General features: G+C 57.0%; 1 protein-coding gene across 1 annotated transcript in view; it reads right to left on the bottom strand.

The window, feature by feature from the left end:
• The window catches only part of LOC137356259 (uncharacterized), a 33,388-nt gene extending 19,893 nt beyond the window's left edge, over window positions 1-13,495 (bottom strand). The window contains exons 1-5 of the mRNA XM_068022131.1: window positions 13,328-13,495; window positions 8,551-8,963; window positions 8,210-8,322; window positions 6,222-6,272; window positions 4,788-4,985 (exon numbers count right to left, since the gene is read on the bottom strand). Of these exons, the coding sequence (XP_067878232.1) occupies window positions 4,788-4,985; window positions 6,222-6,272; window positions 8,210-8,322; window positions 8,551-8,963; window positions 13,328-13,495 (943 nt within the window). The remainder of the gene's footprint in view (window positions 1-4,787; window positions 4,986-6,221; window positions 6,273-8,209; window positions 8,323-8,550; window positions 8,964-13,327) is intronic.
• Between the last annotated feature and the right edge of the window lie 4,831 nt (window positions 13,496-18,326).

The raw sequence follows: 18,326 nt of genomic DNA, 5'->3' as shown, positions 1-18,326 counted from the left end.
CTGACCCCTCACTGGGGAATGGGACTCCCCATGGGGACTGACCCCTCACTGGGGGATGGGAATCCCCATGGGGACTGACCCCTCACTGGGGGATGGGAATCCCCATGGGGACTGACTCCTCACTGGGGGATGGGAATCCTCATGGGGACTGACCCCTCACTGGGGGGGAATGGGAATCCCCATGGGGACTGACCCCTCACTGGGGGGAATGGGAATCCCCATGGGGACTGACCCCTCACTGGGGGATGGGAATCCTCATGGGGACTGACCCCTCACTGGGGGGGAATGGGACTCCCCATGGGGACTGACCCCTCACTGGGGGATGGGACTCCCCATGGGGACTGACCCCTCACTGGGGAATGGGACTCCCCATGGGGACTGACCCCTCGCTGGAGGGGAATGGGAATCCCCATGGGGACTGACCCCTCACTGGGGGAATGGGACTCCCCATGGGGACTGACCCCTCACTGGGGGGATGGGACTCCCCATGGGGACTGACCCCTCACTGGGGGAATGGGACTCCCCATGGGGACTGACCCCTCACTGGGGGGATGGGACTCCCCATGGGGACTGATCCCTCACTGGGGAATGGGAATCCCCATGGGGACTGACCCCTCACTGGGGGGATGGGACTCCCCATGGGGACTGACCCCTCACTGGGGGATGGGAATCCCCATGGGGACTGACCCCTCACTGGGGGATGGGACTCCCCATGGGGACTGACCCCTCGCTGGGGAATGGGAATCCCCATGGGGACTGACCCCTCACTGGGGGAATGGGAATCCCCATGGGGACTGACCCCTCACTGGGGGATGGGAATCCTCATGGGGACTGACCCCTCGCTGGAGGGGAATGGGACTCCCCATGGGGACTGACCCCTCGCTGGGGAATGGGACTCCCCATGGGGACTGACCCCTCACTGGGGGATGGGTCTCCCCATGGGGACTGACCCCTCACTGGGGGATGGGAATCCCCATGGGGACTGACCCCTCACTGGGGGATGGGAATCCTCATGGGGACTGACCCCTCACTGGGGGGGAATGGGAATCCCCATGGGGACTGACCCCTCACTGGGGGATGGGAATCCCCATGGGGACTGACCCCTCACGGGGGGAATGGGAATCCCCATGGGGACTGACCCCTCACTGGGGGATGGGAATCCCCATGGGGACTGACCCCTCACTGGGGGATGGGACTCCCCATGGGGACTGACCCCTCACTGGGGGATGGGACTCCCCATGGGGACTGACCCCTCACTGGGGGAATGGGAATCCCCATGGGGACTGACCCCTCACTGGGGGATGGGAATCCCCATGGGGACTGATCCCTCACTGGGGGATGGGACTCCCCATGGGGACTGACCCCTCACTGGGGGGATGGGACTCCCCATGGGGACTGACCCCTCACTGGGGAATGGGACTCCCCATGGGGACTGACCCCTCGCTGGGGAATGGGAATCCCCATGGGGACTGACCCCTCACTGGGGGATGGGTCTCCCCATGGGGACTGACCCCTCACTGGGGGGGAATGGGAATCCCCATGGGGACTGACCCCTCACTGGGGGATGGGAATCCCCATGGGGACTGACCCCTCACGGGGGGAATGGGAATCCCCATGGGGACTGACCCCTCACTGGGGGATGGGAATCCCCATGGGGACTGACCCCTCACTGGGGGATGGGACTCCCCATGGGGACTGACCCCTCACTGGGGGATGGGACTCCCCATGGGGACTGACCCCTCACTGGGGGAATGGGAATCCCCATGGGGACTGACCCCTCACTGGGGGATGGGAATCCCCATGGGGACTGACCCCTCACTGGAGGGGAATGGGAATCCCCATGGGGACTGACCCCTCACTGGGGGAATGGGAATCCCCACGGGGACTGACCCCTCACGGGGGGAATGGGAATCCCCATGGGGACTGACCCCTCACTGGGGGATGGGAATCCCCATGGGGACTGACCCCTCACTGGAGGGGAATGGGAATCCCCATGGGGACTGACCCCTCACTGGGGGGGGTGGGGAACGGATCTCCCCATGGGGACTGACCCCTCACTGGGAGGAACCCGTCTCCCGATGGGGACTGGCCCCTCACTGGGGAGGGGGAGACGGATCCAACAGTGCGGCACTCCCTCAGTACTGACCCTCCGACAGTGCGTCACTCCCTCAGTACTGACCCTCCGACAGTGAGGCACTCCCTCAGTACTGACCCTCCGACAGTGCGGCACTCCCTCAGTACTGACCCTCCGACAGTGCAGCACTCCCTCAGTACTGACCCTCCGACAGTGCGGCACTCCCTCAGTACTGACCCTCCGACAGTGCGGCACTCCCTCAGTACTGACCCTCCGACAGTGCGTCGCTCCCTCAGTACCGACCCTCCGACAGCGCGCCACTCCCTCAGTACTGACCCTCCGACAGCGCGCCACTTCCTCAGTCCTGACCCTCCGACAGCGCGCCACTTCCTCAGTCCTGACCCTCCGACAGCGCGGCACTCCCTCAGTCCTGACCCTCCGACAGTGAGACTCCCTCAGTACTGACCCTCCGAATGTCCAGCGCACCCTCAGTACTGACCCTCCGACAGTGCGTCACTTCCTCAGTCCTGACCCTCCGACAGCGCGTCACTCCCTCAGTCCTGACCCTCCGACAGCGCGGCACTCCCTCAGTCCTGACCCTCCGACAGTGCGTCACTCCCTCAGTCCTGACCCTCCGACAGCGCGGCACTCCCTCAGTCCTGACCCTCCGACAGCGCGCCACTCCCTCAGTCCTGACCCTCCGACAGCGCGCCACTTCCTCAGTCCTGACCCTCCGACAGTGTGAGACTCCCTCAGTACTGACCCTCCGAAAGTCCAGCGCTCCCTCAGTCCTGACCCTCCGACAGCGCGCCACTTCCTCAGTCCTGACCCTCCGACAGCGCGGCACTCTCTCAGTCCTGACCCTCCGACAGCGCGGCACTCCCTCAGTCCTGACCCTCCGACAGTGAGACTCCCTCAGTACTGACCCTCCGAATGTCCAGCGCACCCTCAGTACTGACCCTCCGACAGTGCGTCACTCCCTCAGTACTGACCCTCCGACAGCGCGCCACTCCCTCAGTACTGACCCTCCGACAGTGCAGCACTCCCTCAGTACTGACCCTCCGACAGCGCGCCACTCCCTCAGTACTGACCCTCCGACAGTGCGTCACTCCCTCAGTACTGACCCTCCGACAGTGCGTCACTCCCTCAGTACTGACCCTCCGACAGCGCGCCACTCCCTCAGTACTGACCCTCCGACAGCGCGCCACTCCCTCAGTACTGACCCTCCGACAGAGCGTCACTCCCTCAGTACTGACCCTCCGACAGTGCGTCACTCCCTCAGTACTGACCCTCCGACAGTGCAGCACTCCCTCAGTACTGACCCTCCGACAGCGCGCCACTCCCTCAGTACTGACCCTCCGACAGCGCGCCACTCCCTCAGTACTGACCCTCCGACAGTGCAGCACTCCCTCAGTACTGACCCTCCGACAGCGCGGCACTCCCTCAGTACTGACCCTCCGACAGTGCGTCACTCCCTCAGTACTGACCCTCCGACAGTGCGTCACTCCCTCAGTACTGACCCTCCGACAGTGCAGCACTCCCTCAGTACTGACCCTCCGACAGCGTGCCACTCCCTCAGTACTGACCCTCCGACAGCGCGCCACTCCCTCAGTCCTGACCCTCCGACAGTGCAGCACTCCCTCAGTACTGACCCTCCGACAGTGCAGCACTCCCTCAGTACTGACCCTCCGACAGCGCGCCACTCCCTCAGTACTGACCCTCCGACAGTGCAGCACTCCCTCAGTACTGACCCTCCGACAGCGCGCCACTTCCTCAGTCCTGACCCTCCGACAGTGTGAGACTCCCTCAGTACTGACCCTCCGACAGTGCGTCACTCCCTCAGTCCTGACCCTCCGACAGCGCGGCACTCTCTCAGTCCTGACCCTCCGACAGCGCGGCACTCTCTCAGTCCTGACCCTCCGACAGTGCGAGACTCCCTCAGTACTGACCCTCCGAAAGTCCAGCGCTCCCTCAGTACTGACCCTCCGAAAGTCCAGCACTCCCTCAGTCCTGACCCTTCGACAGTGCGAGACTCCCTCAGTACTGACCCTCCGAAAGTCCAGCACTCCCTCAGTCCTGACCCTTCGACAGTGCGAGACTCCCTCAGTACTGACCCTCCGAAAGTCCAGCACTCCCTCAGTCCTGACCCTCCGACAGCGCACCACTCCCTCAGTACTGACCCTCCGACAGCGCGGCACTCCCTCAGTCCTGACCCTTCGACAGTGCGAGACTCCCTCAGTACTGACCCTCCGAAAGTCCAGCGCTCCCTCAGTACTGACCCTCCGAAAGTCCAGCACTCCCTCAGTCCTGACCCTTCGACAGTGCGAGACTCCCTCAGTACTGACCCTCCGAAAGTCCAGCGCTCCCTCAGTACTGACCCTCCGAAAGTCCAGCGCTCCCTCAGTACTGACACTCCGAAAGTCCAGCGCTCCCTCAGTCCTGACCCTTCGACAGTTCGAGACTCCCTCAGTACTGACCCTCGACAGTTCGAGACTCCGTCAGTACTGACCCTCCGACAGTGCGAGACTCCCTCAGTACTGACCCTCCGACAGTGCGAGACTCCCTCAGTACTGACCCTCGACAGTTCGAGACTCCGTCAGTACTGGAAGTCAAAGTCCTGACCTCTCGTCTCCCAGCGGCCGAGTGTCCGAGCGCCTCAAACACCCTCGATGAGGGCGGATCTGTGTCTGAATGAAGATTTGAGAGTTCGTACCTTTTGATATCTCATTGATGCTGCTTTCCTGAATCGCTTTCCAGCTCTTCTCCCCAACCTTCTCCACCTTGTTTTGTTTCTGCAGATCGTACAGGCAATGTTGGATGTTGGTCTTTGTCCTGCCCAGCTCCCGTGATAGACTGATCGCTGTCCTCAGTTTCTCCCCTTGCAGGCACTGCAGCACCTCCTGGGCTAGATCTGCTGGGAAAGGAGAGCTGGGGTGACAAGCAGCCCTGAAATTGCACCGAGCAGGGGGAACAGGAAGATCCCATTCAGCCCTCGCCCCCTCGAGCCTGTTACACAGGAACAGGAGGATCCCATTCAGCCTCCCCCCTCCCTCGAGCCTGTTACACAGGAACAGGAGGATCCCATTCAGCCCCCACCCCCTCGAGCCTGTTACACAGGAGCAGGAAGACCCCATTCAGCCCCCACCCCCTCGAGCCTGTTACACAGGAGCAGGAAGATCCCATTCAGCCCCCACCCCCTCGGGCCTGTTACACAGGAACAGGAGGATCCCATTCAGCCTCGTCCCTCGAGCCTGTTACACAGGAACAGGAGGATCCCATTCAGCCCCCACCCCCTCGAGCCTATTACACAGGAACAGGAGGATCCCATTCAGCCCCCACCCCCTCGAGCCTCTTACACAGGAACAGGAGGATCCCATTCAGCCCCCACCCCCTCGAGCCTCTTACACAGGAACAGGAGGATCCCATTCAGCCCCCACCCCCTCGAGCCTGTTACACAGGAACAGGAGGATCCCATTCAGCCCCCACCCCCTCGAGCCTGTTGCACAGGAACAGGAGGATCCCATTCAGCCTGCACCCCCTCGAGCCTGTTACACAGGAACAGGAGGATCCCATTCAGCCCCCACCCCCTCGAGCCTGTTGCACAGGAACAGGAGGATCCCATTCAGCCCCCACCCCCTCGAGCCTGTTACACAGGAACAGGAGGATCCCATTCAGCCTGCACCCCCTCGAGCCTGTTACACAGGAACAGGAGGATCCCATTCAGCCTGCACCCCCTCGAGCCTGTTACACAGGAACAGGAGGATCCCATTCAGCCTCCCCGACCCTCGAGCCTGTTACACAGGAACAGGAGGATCCCATTCAGCCCCCCTCCCTCGAGCCTGTTACACAGGAACAGGAGGATCCCATTCGGCCCTTCCTGCCAGTGCTGGCTCCAGTTAATCCTCCCCCACTTCCCTGTAAATTCCCCCCCTCCCAGTATTTATCCGATTCCCCTTCTGAGAGTCACTATTGAATCTGCTTCCACCGTCCGTTCAGTCAGCGAGTCCCAGATCCCAACAACTCGCTGCCTCAAATAATGTTTCCTCATCTCCCTCCCTCTGATTCACCCTCCAATCGCCCTCGATCTGTGTCCCTCCGGTTCCCCCCCCCCCCCCCCCCACCCGACCCTCCTGATCAAATTGATCACCGGCTGCTCTCTGTTTCCTCGATCTGAAATCATTCCTCACCAGAAATGAAACTGAAAGCAGAAGCTGCCAGTCCCCAGCTGGGTCCAAAGTAGAAACCAGTCCCTCATCCCCGTAGCCCGTCTCCCAGCTGCTCCCGGTCCCTCTTCCCCGGACCCCGTCTCCCCGCTGCTCCCGGTCCCTCTTCCCCGGAGCCTATATCCCAGCTGCTCCCAGTCCCTCTTCCCCGGAGCCCGTCTCCCCGCTGCTCCCGGTCCCTCTTCCCCGGAGCCGGTCTCCCAGCTGCTCCCGGTCCCTCTTCCCCGGAGCCGGTCTCCCAGCTGCTCCCGGTCCCTCTTCCCCGGACCCCGTCTCCCAGCTGCTCCCGGTCCCTCTTCCCCGGAGCCTATATCCCAGCTGCTCCCGGTCCCTCTTCCCCGGAGCCTGTCTCCCCGCTGCTCCCGGTCCCTCTTCCCCGCAGCCCGTCTCCCAGCTGCTCCCGGTCCCTCTTCCCCGGACCCCGTCTCCCCGCTGCTCCCGGTCCCTCTTCCCCGGAGCCTATATCCCAGCTGCTCCCAGTTCCCTCTTCCCCGGAGCCTGTCTCCCCGCTGCTCCCGGTCCCTCTTCCCCGCAGCCCGTCTCCCAGCTGCTCCCAGTCCCTCTTACCTGGATCTGGAGCACTCATCTCTCTCTCTCTCTCTCTCTGCCCCAGCTCCGTTTGAAATATATGAGCCTCCTCTTCCGGGTAAGTTGCTAAATCCTTGATGAATGAGTCAGGAGGAAGGAGGAAGTGGAGTTGGTTTGTACCTGCCCTACACCTGCCGACAGTGATTCAGGTTCTGCACATCTCTGCAGGAACCACCAGCAAACTGACAGACAGAATGAGCTGCCCTGGGACTTGAGGAATTGCTTTCAAGAGGGGGAGCCGGGTGCAGCTTCCTGGCTGTGAGGGGGGTGGATTCGGCTCACAGATTACTGGGGCAACTCCCGAGCTGGCAAAGAATAACTTTGAGACCAGGGCAGCTCCAGGCGGAGGGCATTCGGCCCCACCGTATCTGTGCTGGCTCGTCTGAAGGGCTCCCAACTCTCGGCATCTACCCCCTCGGGGCTAGTACAAGGGTTTGAAGTCCATGAGTTATCGGGGAGAGACGGGAAAAGCTGGGATTGTTCTCCTGAGAACAGAGAAGGTGAAGAGGGAGATTGACCAGAATGATCCCAGGGATGAGGGACTTCAGTTAATGTGGAGAGACTGGGAGAAGCTGGGATTGTTCTCCTGAGAACAGAGAAGGTGAAGAGGGAGATTGACCAGAATGATCCCAGGGATGAGGGACTTCAGTTAATGTGGAGAGACTGGGAGAAGCTGGGATTGTTCTCCTGAGAGCAGAGAAGGTGAAGAGGGAGATTTAATCAAGACGTTCACAATCAGGAAGGGTTTGGATGGAGTAAATGAGGAGAGACTGTTTCCCAGTGATGGGAGGTTCGGGGGGGGGGGGGGGGGGGGTGAACCGGAGGGACACAGATCGAGGGCGATTGGTGGGTGAACCGGAGGGAGGGAGATGAGGAAACATTATTCGAGGCAGTGAGTTTTTGTGATCTGGGACTCACCGCCTGAAAGGACGGTGGAAGCAGATTCAATAGTGACTCTCGAAAGGGGGAAATCGGGGTAAATACTGGGAGGGGAGAAATTCACAGGGAGATGAGGGGGGAGTGGGATTAATGCGATAACTCTTTCCACAGAGCCAGTACAGACACAGTGGGCCGAATGGCCTCCTCCTGTAGCTGTGTCATTGTCTGACGAAGCACTCCTGGACTGATAGTTGCTCAGACAGGTAAAGGAACAGTCGTGAACAGGTCAACCAACTTTATTCGAGATCACACACACCAACACTGGATAAACACAGAGATAATTACATGGCAACAGTCTCCCTGAACAGTGTCATTGCCCGGTCTCTCCCCCCCCCCCCCCCCCACCGCACCCCCCCACCCCACCCCAGTCACATCTTCCACTCACTGGCCTCTCTGTCAATCTGCCGGTTACTTGCCGTCGGCTGCTTTCCTTGGGAATGCGGGGAGGATTGGTGATTGGTGGCGAATTTCGATGCCCGTCGCCTCTCTCCCTCCCCCCTCAGTGGGAAATACAGGGCAAGAAGAGTCACAGTTTAATCAGAGTGATCGTAACCCCCACACTACCAGACCCCGAACACTCCACATGTGGAACGCAGGAACAGGAAGATCCCATTCAGTCCCTCGATCCTGGTACACGGGAACAGGAAGATCCCACTCAGTCCCTCGAGCCTGGTACACGGGAACAGGAGGATTCCATTCAGCACCCCCCTCCCTCGAGCCTGTTACACAGGAACAGGAGGATCCCATTCAGTTCCTCGAGCCTGGTACACGGGAACAGGAAGATCCCATTCAGTCCCTCGAGCCTGGTACACGGGAACAGGAAGATCCCACTCAGTCCCTCGAGCCTGGTACACAGGAACAGGAAGATCCCACTCAGTCCCTCGAGCCTGGTACACAGGAACAGGAAGATCCCATTCAGTCACTCGAGCCTGGTACACAGGAACAGGAAGATCCCACTCAGTCCCTCGAGCCTGGTACACGGGAACAGGAAGATCCCATTCAGTCCCTCGAGCCTGGTACACGGGAACAGAAAGATCCCATTCAGTCCCTCGAGCCTGGTACACGGGAACAGGAAGATCCCACTCAGTCCCTCGAGCCTGGTACACGGGAACAGAAGGATCCCATTCAGTCCCTCGAGCCTGGTACACGGGAACAGGAGGATTCCATTCAGCTCCCCCCCTCCCTCGAGCCTGTTACACAGGAACAGGAGGATCCCATTCAGTCCCTCCTCAAGCCTGCTACACAGGAACAGGAGGATCCCATTCAGCTCCCCCCCATCGAGCCTGTTACACAGGAACAGGAGGATCCCATTCAGCCCCTCCCCATCAAGCCTGCTACACAGGAACAGGAGGATCCCATTCAGCTCCCCCCCATCGAGCCTGTTACACAGGAACAGGAGGATCCCATTCAGCCCCTCCCCATCAAGCCTGTTACACAGGAACAGGAGGATCCCATTCAGCCCCTCCCCATCAAGCCTGCTACACAGGAACAGGAGGATCCCATTCAGCTCCCCCCCATCGAGCCTGTTACACAGGAACAGGAGGATCCCATTCAGCCCCTCCCCATCAAGCCTGTTACACAGGAACAGGAGGATCCCATTCAGCCCCCCCCCGTCCCTCGAGCCTGTTACACAGGAACAGGAGGATCCCATTCAGCACCCCCTCCTCGAGCCTGTTACACAGGAACAGGAGGATCCCATTCAGCTCCCCCCCATCGAGCCTGTTACACAGGAACAGGAGGATCCCATTCAGCCCCCCCCCACCATCGAGCCTGTTACACAGGAACAGGAGGATCCCATTCAGCCCCCCGTCCCTCGAGCCTGTTACACAGGAACAGGAGGATCCCATTCAGCCTCCCCCTCCCTCGAGCCTGTTACACAGGAACAGGAGGATCCCATTCAGCCTCCCCCTCCCTCGAGCCTGTTACACAGGAACAGGAGGATCCCATTCAGCCTCCCCCCCTCGAGCCTGTTACACAGGAACAGGAGGATCCCATTCAGCCTCCCCCTCCCTCGAGCCTGTTACACAGGAACAGGAGGATCCCATTCAGCCCCCCTCCCTCGAGTCTGTTACACAGGAACAGGAGGATCCCATTCAGCCCCCCTCCCTCGAGTCTGTTACACAGGAACAGGAGGATCCCATTCAGCCTCCCCCTCCCTCGAGCCTGCTACACAGGAACAGGAGGATCCCATTCAGCCTCCCCCCCTCGAGCCTGTTACACAGGAACAGGAGGATCCCATTCAGCCCCCCTCCCTCGAGCCTGTTACACAGGAACAGGAGGATCCCATTCAGCCTCCCCCTCCCTCGAGCCTGTTACACAGGAACAGGAGGATCCCATTCAGCCCCCCTCCCTCGAGTCTGTTACACAGGAACAGGAGGATCCCATTCAGCCTCCCCCTCCCTCGAGTCTGTTACACAGGAACAGGAGGATCCCATTCAGCCTCCCCCTCCCTCGAGCCTGTTACACAGGAACAGGAGGATCCCATTCAGCCCCCCTCCCTCGAGCCTGTTACACAGGAACAGGAGGATCCCATTCAGCACCAACTCCTCGAGCCTGCCCTGTCATTCAAAGTGATCATGGCTGATCTGTAATCTGACTTTACCGCCGTATCCTCCAGAACCTCGGTCAACAACAGTCCATCAATGTCCGATTTACAATTGACGATTGATCGGGCGTCGATGGCAGTGTGTGGGAAGAGAATTCCAAACCTCCCCCCGCCCCCTTCAGTGCGTAGACACGTTTCCCGACTTCACTCCTGAAAGGTCTAGCTCTAATTTCTAGTCTCTGTTCCCTCGTCCAAGATTCCCCAACCAGCGGAAATACTTTCTCCCAATCCGCCCCGTCTGTTCCCCTTAATACCTGGATTCCCCTGCCGGTCCGTGCTGGGTCCTCCCTCCTTACACTCCACTCCACAATCTGCCCTTCTCTCCATCTCCTTCCCCTTCTCCATCTCCCTCTTTCTCCATCTCCCTCCCTCTCTCCATCTCCCTCCCCTTCTCTCCATCTTCTCCCTCCCCATCTCCCCCTTTCTCCATCTCCCTCCCTCTCTCCATCTCCCTCCCCTTCTCCATCTCCCCCTTTCTCCATCTCCCTCCCCTTCTCCATCTCCCTCCCCTTCTCCATCTCCCTCCCTCTCTCCATCTCCCTCCCCTTCTCTCCATCTCCTTCTCCCTCCCCATCTCCCTCTTTCTCCATCTCCCTCCCCTTCTCTCCATCTCCTTCCCCTTCTCCATCTCCCTCCCCTTCTCTCCATCTCCCTCCCCTTCTCCATCTCCCTCCCCTTCTCTCCATCTCCCTCCCCTTCTCCATCTTCCCCTTTTCCATCTCCTTCTCCCTCCCCACCTCCCCCTTTCTCCATCTCCCTCCCCTTCTCTCCATATCCCTCCCCACCTCCCCCTTTCTCCATCTCCTTCCCCTTCTCCATCTCCCTCCCCTTCTCTCCATCTCCCTCCCCTTCTCCATCTCCCTCTCCCCCTTTCTCCATCTCCCTCCCCTTTCTCCATCTCCCTCTCCTTCTATCTCCCTCCCCTTCTCCATCTCCCTCTCCTTCTCCCCCTTTCTCCATCTCCCTCCCCTGCTCCATCTCCCTCCCCTCTCTCATCTCCCTCCCCTTCTCCATCTCCCTCCCCTTCTCCATCTCCCTCCCCTCTCCCTCCCCTTCTCCATCTCCCTCCCCTCTCCCCATCTCCCTCCCCTCTCCCCATCTCCCTCCCCTCTCTCCATCTCCCTCCCCTTCTCCATCTCCCTCCCCTCTCTCCATCTCCCTCCCCTCTCTCCATCTCCCTCCCCTCTCTCCATCTCCCTCCCCTTCTCCATCTCCCTCCCCTCTCTCAATCTCCCTCCCCTCTCTTCATCTCCCTCCCCTTCTCCATCTCCCTCCCCTCTCTCCATCTCCCTCCCCTCTCTCCCATCTCCCTCCCCTCTCTCCATCTCCCTCCCCTTCTCTCCATCTCCCTCCCCTTCTCCATCTCCCTCTCCCCCTTTCTCCATCTCCCTCCCCTCTCTCCATCTCCCTCCCCTCTCTCCCATCTCCCTCCCCTCTCTCCATCTCCCTCCCCTTCTCTCCATCTCCCTCCCCTTCTCCATCTCCCTCTCCCCCTTTCTCCATCTCCCTCCCCTTCTCTCCATCTCCCTCCCCTTCTCCATCTTCCCCTTTTCCATCTCCTTCTCCCTCCCCACCTCCCCCTTTCTCCATCTCCCTCCCCTTCTCTCCATATCCCTCCCCACCTCCCCCTTTCTCCATCTCCTTCCCCTTCTCCATCTCCCTCCCCTTCTCCCCATCTCCCCCTTTCTCCATCTCCTTCTCCCTCCCCATCTCCCCCTTTCTCCATCTCCCTCCCCTTCTCCATCTCCCTCTCCCCCTTTCTCCATCTCCCTCCCTTCTCTCCATCTCCCTCCCCTTCTCCATCTCCCTCTCCCCCTTTCTCCATCTCCCTCCCCTTCTCTCCATCTCCCTCCCCTTCTCCATCTTCCCCTTTTCCATCTCCTTCTCCCTCCCCATCTCCCCCTTTCTCCATCTCCCTCCCCCTTTCTCCATCTCCCTCCCTTTTCTCCATCTCCCTCCCCTTTCTCCATCTCCCTCTCCTTCTATCTCCCTCCCCTTCTCCATCTCCCTCTCCTTCTCCCCCTTTCTCCATCTCCCTCCCCTGCTCCATCTCCCTCCCCTCTCTCATCTCCCTCCCCTTCTCCATCTCCCTCCCCTTCTCCATCTCCCTCCCCTCTCCCTCCCCTTCTCCATCTCCCTCCCCTCTCTCCATCTCCCTCCCCTCTCTCCATCTCCCTCCCCTTCTCCATCTCCCTCCCCTCTCCCCATCTCCCTCCCCTCTCCCCATCTCCCTCCCCTCTCTCCATCTCCCTCCCCTTCTCCATCTCCCTCCCCTCTCTCCATCTCCCTCCCCTCTCTCCATCTCCCTCCCCTCTCTCCATCTCCCTCCCCTTCTCCATCTCCCTCCCCTCTCTCCATCTCCCTCCCCTCTCTCAATCTCCCTCCCCTCTCTTCATCTCCCTCCCCTTCTCCATCTCCCTCCCCTCTCTCCATCTCCCTCCCCTCTCTCCCATCTCCCTCCCCTCTCTCCATCTCCCTCCCCTCTCTCCATCTCCCTCCCCTCTCTCCATCACCCTCCCCTCTCTCCATCACCCTCCCCTCTCTCCATCACCCTCCCCTCTCTCCATCTCCCTCCCCCTCTCTCCATCTCCCTCCCCCATCCCTCTCTCCATCTCCCTCTCCCATCTCTCTCCCCTCTCTCCATCTCCCTCCCCTCTCTCCATCTCCCATCTCCCTCCCCTCTCTCCATCTCCCTCCCCTTTCTCCATCTCCCGCCCCTCTCCATCTCCCTCTCCCATCTCCCTCCCCTCTCTCCATCTCCCTCCCCTCTCTCCATCTCTCTCTCCTTTCTCCATCTCCCGCCCCTCTCTCCATCTCCCTCTCCCTCCCCTTTCTCCATCTCCCTCCCCTCTCTCCATCTCCCTCCCCTCTCTCCATCTCCCTCTCCCATCTCCTTACTCTTTTCAAGTTATAGAGTAATGTACGGCACAGAATGAGGCCATCATTCTGTCCATCATTCCCCTGCTGGCTCTCCACAGTCAGTCCCACTCCCTGGCTCAGTCTCCCGAGCCCCTGCAAGTCTATTTCTCTCCGGTGCACGTCCAACTTCCTTTTAAAATTATTCATCACCTCTGCTTACACCATCCTCGTGGGCAGAGAGTTCCCGGTCATTACCCCTCTCTGTGTAAACAAGTTCCTCAATTCCCAGCCCTGTATCTCTTACCCAAAACCTGCAATCTGTGTCCACCCACTAACCCCTCCCCCCCCCCCGTCCTTGTACCATCAGCCAATGGGAACAGCTTTTTCTTGTCTAACTTATCTAAGTTTGTCAGAATCTTGTACACCTCGATCCAATCTCCCCTCCATCTCCTTTGCTCCCAGGAGAACAATCCCAGCTTCTCCAACGTAACCTTGTAACTAAAATTCCCCATCCCTGGAACCATTCTGGTAAATCTCCTCCGCACCCTCTCAAGGACCCTCACATCCTTCCTAAAGTGTGGTGACTAGAACTGGGCACAGTGCTCCAGTTGTGTCCAAACCAGAGCTTTATAAAGATTCAGCATAACTTCCCTGCTTTTGTACTCAATGTCTCCATTTATAAAGCCCAAGATCCCATCTGCTTTACTAACCACTCTCTCAATATGTCCTGCCACCTTCAAAGATGCACATGAACCCCAGTGTGTGTGTGTGTGTGTGTGTGTGTGTCTGTGTTTTTAAAAAAATTCATTCATGGGATGTGGGTGTCACTGGCCAGACCAGCATTTATTGCCCATCCCTAATTGCCCTTGAGAAGGTGGTGGTGAGCTGCCTTCTTGAACCGCTGCAGTCCATGTGGGGTAGGTACACCCACAGTGCTGTTAGGAAGGGAGTTCCAGGATTTTGACCCAGCGACAGTGAAGAAACGGCAATATAGTTCCAAGTCAGGATGGTGTGTGACTTGGAGGGGAACTTGCAGGTGGTGGTGTTCCCATGCATTTGCTGCCCTTGTCCTTCTAGTTGGTAGAGGTCACGGGTTTGGAAGGTGCTGTCTAAGCAGCCTTGGTGCATTGCTGCAGTGCATCTTGTAGATGGTACACACTGCTGCCACTGTGTGTCGGTGGTGGAGGGAGTGAATGTTAGTAGATGGGGTGCCGATCAAGCGGGCTGCTTTGTCCTGGATGGTGTCGAGCTTCTTAAGTGTTGTTGGAGCTGCACCCATCCAGGCAAGTGGAGAGTATTCCATCACACTCCTGACTTGTGCCTTGTAGATGATGGACAGGCTTTGGGGAGTCAGGAGGTGAGTTACTCGCCACAGGATTCCCAGCCTCTGACCTGCTCTTGTAGCCACGGTATTTATATGGCTACTCCAGTTCAGTTTCTGGTTAATGGTAGCCCCTAGGATGTTGATAGTGGGGGATTCAGCGATGGTAATGCTGTTGAATATCAAGGGGAGATGGTTAGATTCTCTCTTGTTGGAGATGGTCATTGCCTGGCACTTGTGTGGCGCGAATGTTATTTGCCACTTATCAGCCCAAGCCCGGATATTGTCCAGCTCTTGCTGTATTTCTACACAGACTGTTTCAGTATCTGAGGAGTCACGAATGGTGCTGAACATTGTGCAATCATCAGTGAACATCCCCACTTCTGACCTTATGATTGAAGGAAGGTCATTGATGAAGCAGCTGAAGATGGTTGGGTCGAGGACACTACCCTGAGGAACTCCTGCAGTGATGTCCTGGAGCTCAGATGATTGACCTCCAACAACCACAACCATCTTCCTTTGTGCTACGTATGACTCCAGCCAGCGAAGGGTTTTCCCCCTGATTCCCATTGACCTCAGTTTTGCTCGGGCTCCTTGATGCCATACTCAGTCAAATGCTGCCTTGATGTCAAGGGCAGTCACTCTCACCTCACCTCTTGAGTTCAGCTCTTTTGTCCATGTTTGAACCAAGGCCGTAATGAGGTCAGGAGCTGAGTGGCCCTGACAGAACCCAAACTGAGCGTCACTGAGCAGGTTATTGCTAAGCAAGTGCCGCTTGATGACACTGTTGATGACATCTTCCATCACTTTACTGATGATTGAGAGTAGGCTGATGGGGCGGTAATTGGCCGGGTTGGATTTGTCCTGCTTTTTGTGTTCAGGACATACCTGGGCAATTTTCCACATTGCCGGGTAGATGCCAGTGTTGTAGCTGTACTGGAACAGCTTGGCTCGGGGCACGGCAAGTTCTGGAGCACAGGTCTTCAGTACTATTGCTGGAATATTGTCAGGGCCCATAGCCTTTGCAGTATTCAGTGCCTTCAGTCATTTCTTGATATCACGCAGAGTGAATCCAATTGGCTGAGGTCTGGCATCTGTGATGCTGGGGACTTCAGGAGGAGGCCGAGATGGATCATCAACTTGGCACTTCTGGCTGAAGATTGTTGCAAATGCTTCAGCCTTATCTTTCACACTGATGTGCTGGGCTCCCCCATCATTGAGGATGGGGTTATTTGTGGAGCCACCTCCTCCAGTTAGTTGTTTAATTGTCCACCACCATTCATGGCTGGATGTGGCAGGATTGCAGAGCTTAGATCTGATCCGTTGGTTATGGGAACACTTAGCTCTGTCTATCGCATGCTGCTTACGCAGTTTGGAACGCCGATAGTTCTGTGTTGTAGCTTCACCAGGTTGACACTTCATTTTGAGGTATGCCTGGTGCTGCTCCTGGCATGCTCTCCTGCACTCTTCATTGAACCAAGGTTGGTCTCCTGGCTTGATGGTAATGGTAGAGTGGGGGATATGCTGGGCCATGAGGTTACAGATTGTGGTTGAGTACAATTCTGCTGCTGCTGATGGCCCACAGCACCTCATGGATACCCAGTTTTGTGGCAGTGCCACACAACAAGGCTGTGTGTGTGTGTCTGAGTGTGCATGTCGGTAGGTGTGTCTAACTGTGTATGAGAGTGTGTGTGTCAGAGTGTGAGTGTTTGCGTGTCAGTGTGTGTGAGAAAGTGTCTGTGTATCTGTGTGTGTGTGAGACAGTGTCAGTGTGTGTGACAGTGTGAGTGTGTGTGTCATTGTGTGCGAGACAGTTGTCAGTGTGTTTGTGGCAGTGTCTGTGTGTGTGACAGTGTGTGTTACTGTGTGTGTGTGTGAGAGACAGTGTCAGTGTGTGTGAGAAAGTGTCAGTGTGTGTGTGTGTCAGTGTGTGTGAGACAGTGTCAGTATCAGTGTGTGTGAGACAGTGTCTGTATCAGTGTGTGTGAGACAGTGTCAGTGTGTGTGAGACAGTGTCAGTATCAGTGTGTGTGAGACAGTGTCTGTATCAGTGTTTGTTATCAGTGTGTGTGAGAAAGTGTCTGTATCAGTGTGTGAGAGACGGTGTCAGTGTGTGTCAGTATCAGTGTGTGTGTGTCAGTGTGTGTGTGTGTGTGTGTGTCAGTGTGTGTGTGTGTGAGTGTGTGAGTATCAGTGTGTGTGTGTGTCAGTGTGTGTCAGTGTCAGTGTGCGTGTGTCAGTGTCAGTGTGCGTGTGTCAGTATCTGTGTGTGTGTGTGTCAGTATCAGTGTGTATGTGTGTGTCAGTGTATATGTGTCAGTATCAGTGTATGTGTCAGTGTGTGTGTGTGTGTGTGTGTCAGTATTTGTGTGTGTGTCAGTATCAGTGTGTGTATGTGTGTGTGTGTCAGTATCAGTGTGTGTGTCAGTATCAGTGTGTGTGTGTGTGTCCGTCAGTATCATGTGTGTGTGTGTGTGTATGTCAGTATCAGTGTGATTATGTGTGTGTGCGTCAGTATCAGTGTGTGTGTGTCAGTATCAGTGTGTGTGTGTGTGTCTGTCAGTATCATGTGTGTGTGTGTATGTCAGTATCAGTGTGATTATGTGTGTGTGCGTCAGTATCAGTGTGTGTGTGTCAGTATCAGTGTGTGTGTGTGTGTCTGTCAGTCTCATGTGTGTGTGTGTATGTCAGTATCATGTGTGTGTGTATGTCAGTATCAGTGTGATTATGTGTGTGTGTGTCAGTATCAGTGTGTGTGTGTCAGTATCAGTGTGTGTGTGTGTGTCTGTCAGTATCATGTGTGTGTGTGTATGTCAGTATCATGTGTGTGTGTGTCAGTATCAGTGTGTGTATGTGTGTGTGTGTCAGTATCAGTGTGTGTGTGTGTGTCTGTCAGTATCATGTGTGTGTGTGTGTCAGTGTGTGTGTGTGTATGTCAGTATCAGTGTGTGTGTGTGTGTGTCAGTATTAGTGTTTGTGTGTGTGTCAGTATCAGTGTGTGTGTGTGCGTCAGTATCAGTGTGCGTGTGTCAGTATCAGTGTGTGTGTGTGTGTCTGTCAGTATCATGTGTGTGTGTGTATGTCAGTATCAGTGTGATTATGTGTGTGTGCGTCAGTATCAGTGTGTGTGTGTCAGTATCAGTGTGTGTGTGTGTGTCTGTCAGTATCATGTGTGTGTGTGTATGTCAGTATCATGTGTGTGTGTATGTCAGTATCAGTGTGATTGTGTGTGTCAGTATCAGTGTGTGTGTGTCAGTATCAGTGTGTGTGTGTCAGTATCAGTGTGTGTGTGTGTGTATGTCAGTATCATGTGTGTGTGTGTGTCAGTATCAGTGTGTGTATGTGTGTCAGTATCAGTGTGTGTGTGTGTGTCTGTCAGTATCATGTGTGTGTGTGTATGTCAGTATCAGTGTGATTATGTGTGTGTGCGTCAGTATCAGTGTGTGTGTGTCAGTATCAGTGTGTGTGTGTGTGTCTGTCAGTATCATGTGTGTGTGTGTATGTCAGTATCATGTGTGTGTGTATGTCAGTATCAGTGTGATTGTGTGTGTCAGTATCAGTGTGTGTGTGTCAGTATCAGTGTGTGTGTGTCAGTATCAGTGTGTGTGTGTGTGTATGTCAGTATCATGTGTGTGTGTGTGTCAGTATCAGTGTGTGTATGTGTGTCAGTATCAGTGTGTGTGTGTGTGTCTGTCAGTATCATGTGTGTGTGTGTGT

Source organism: Heterodontus francisci, chromosome 45 (assembly GCF_036365525.1).
Source record: "Heterodontus francisci isolate sHetFra1 chromosome 45, sHetFra1.hap1, whole genome shotgun sequence".
In the NCBI taxonomy this organism is placed as follows: domain Eukaryota; kingdom Metazoa; phylum Chordata; class Chondrichthyes; order Heterodontiformes; family Heterodontidae; genus Heterodontus; species Heterodontus francisci.
Note: the sequence above shows the minus strand (reverse complement) of the source record. Positions and strands in the feature narration are given on the sequence as shown.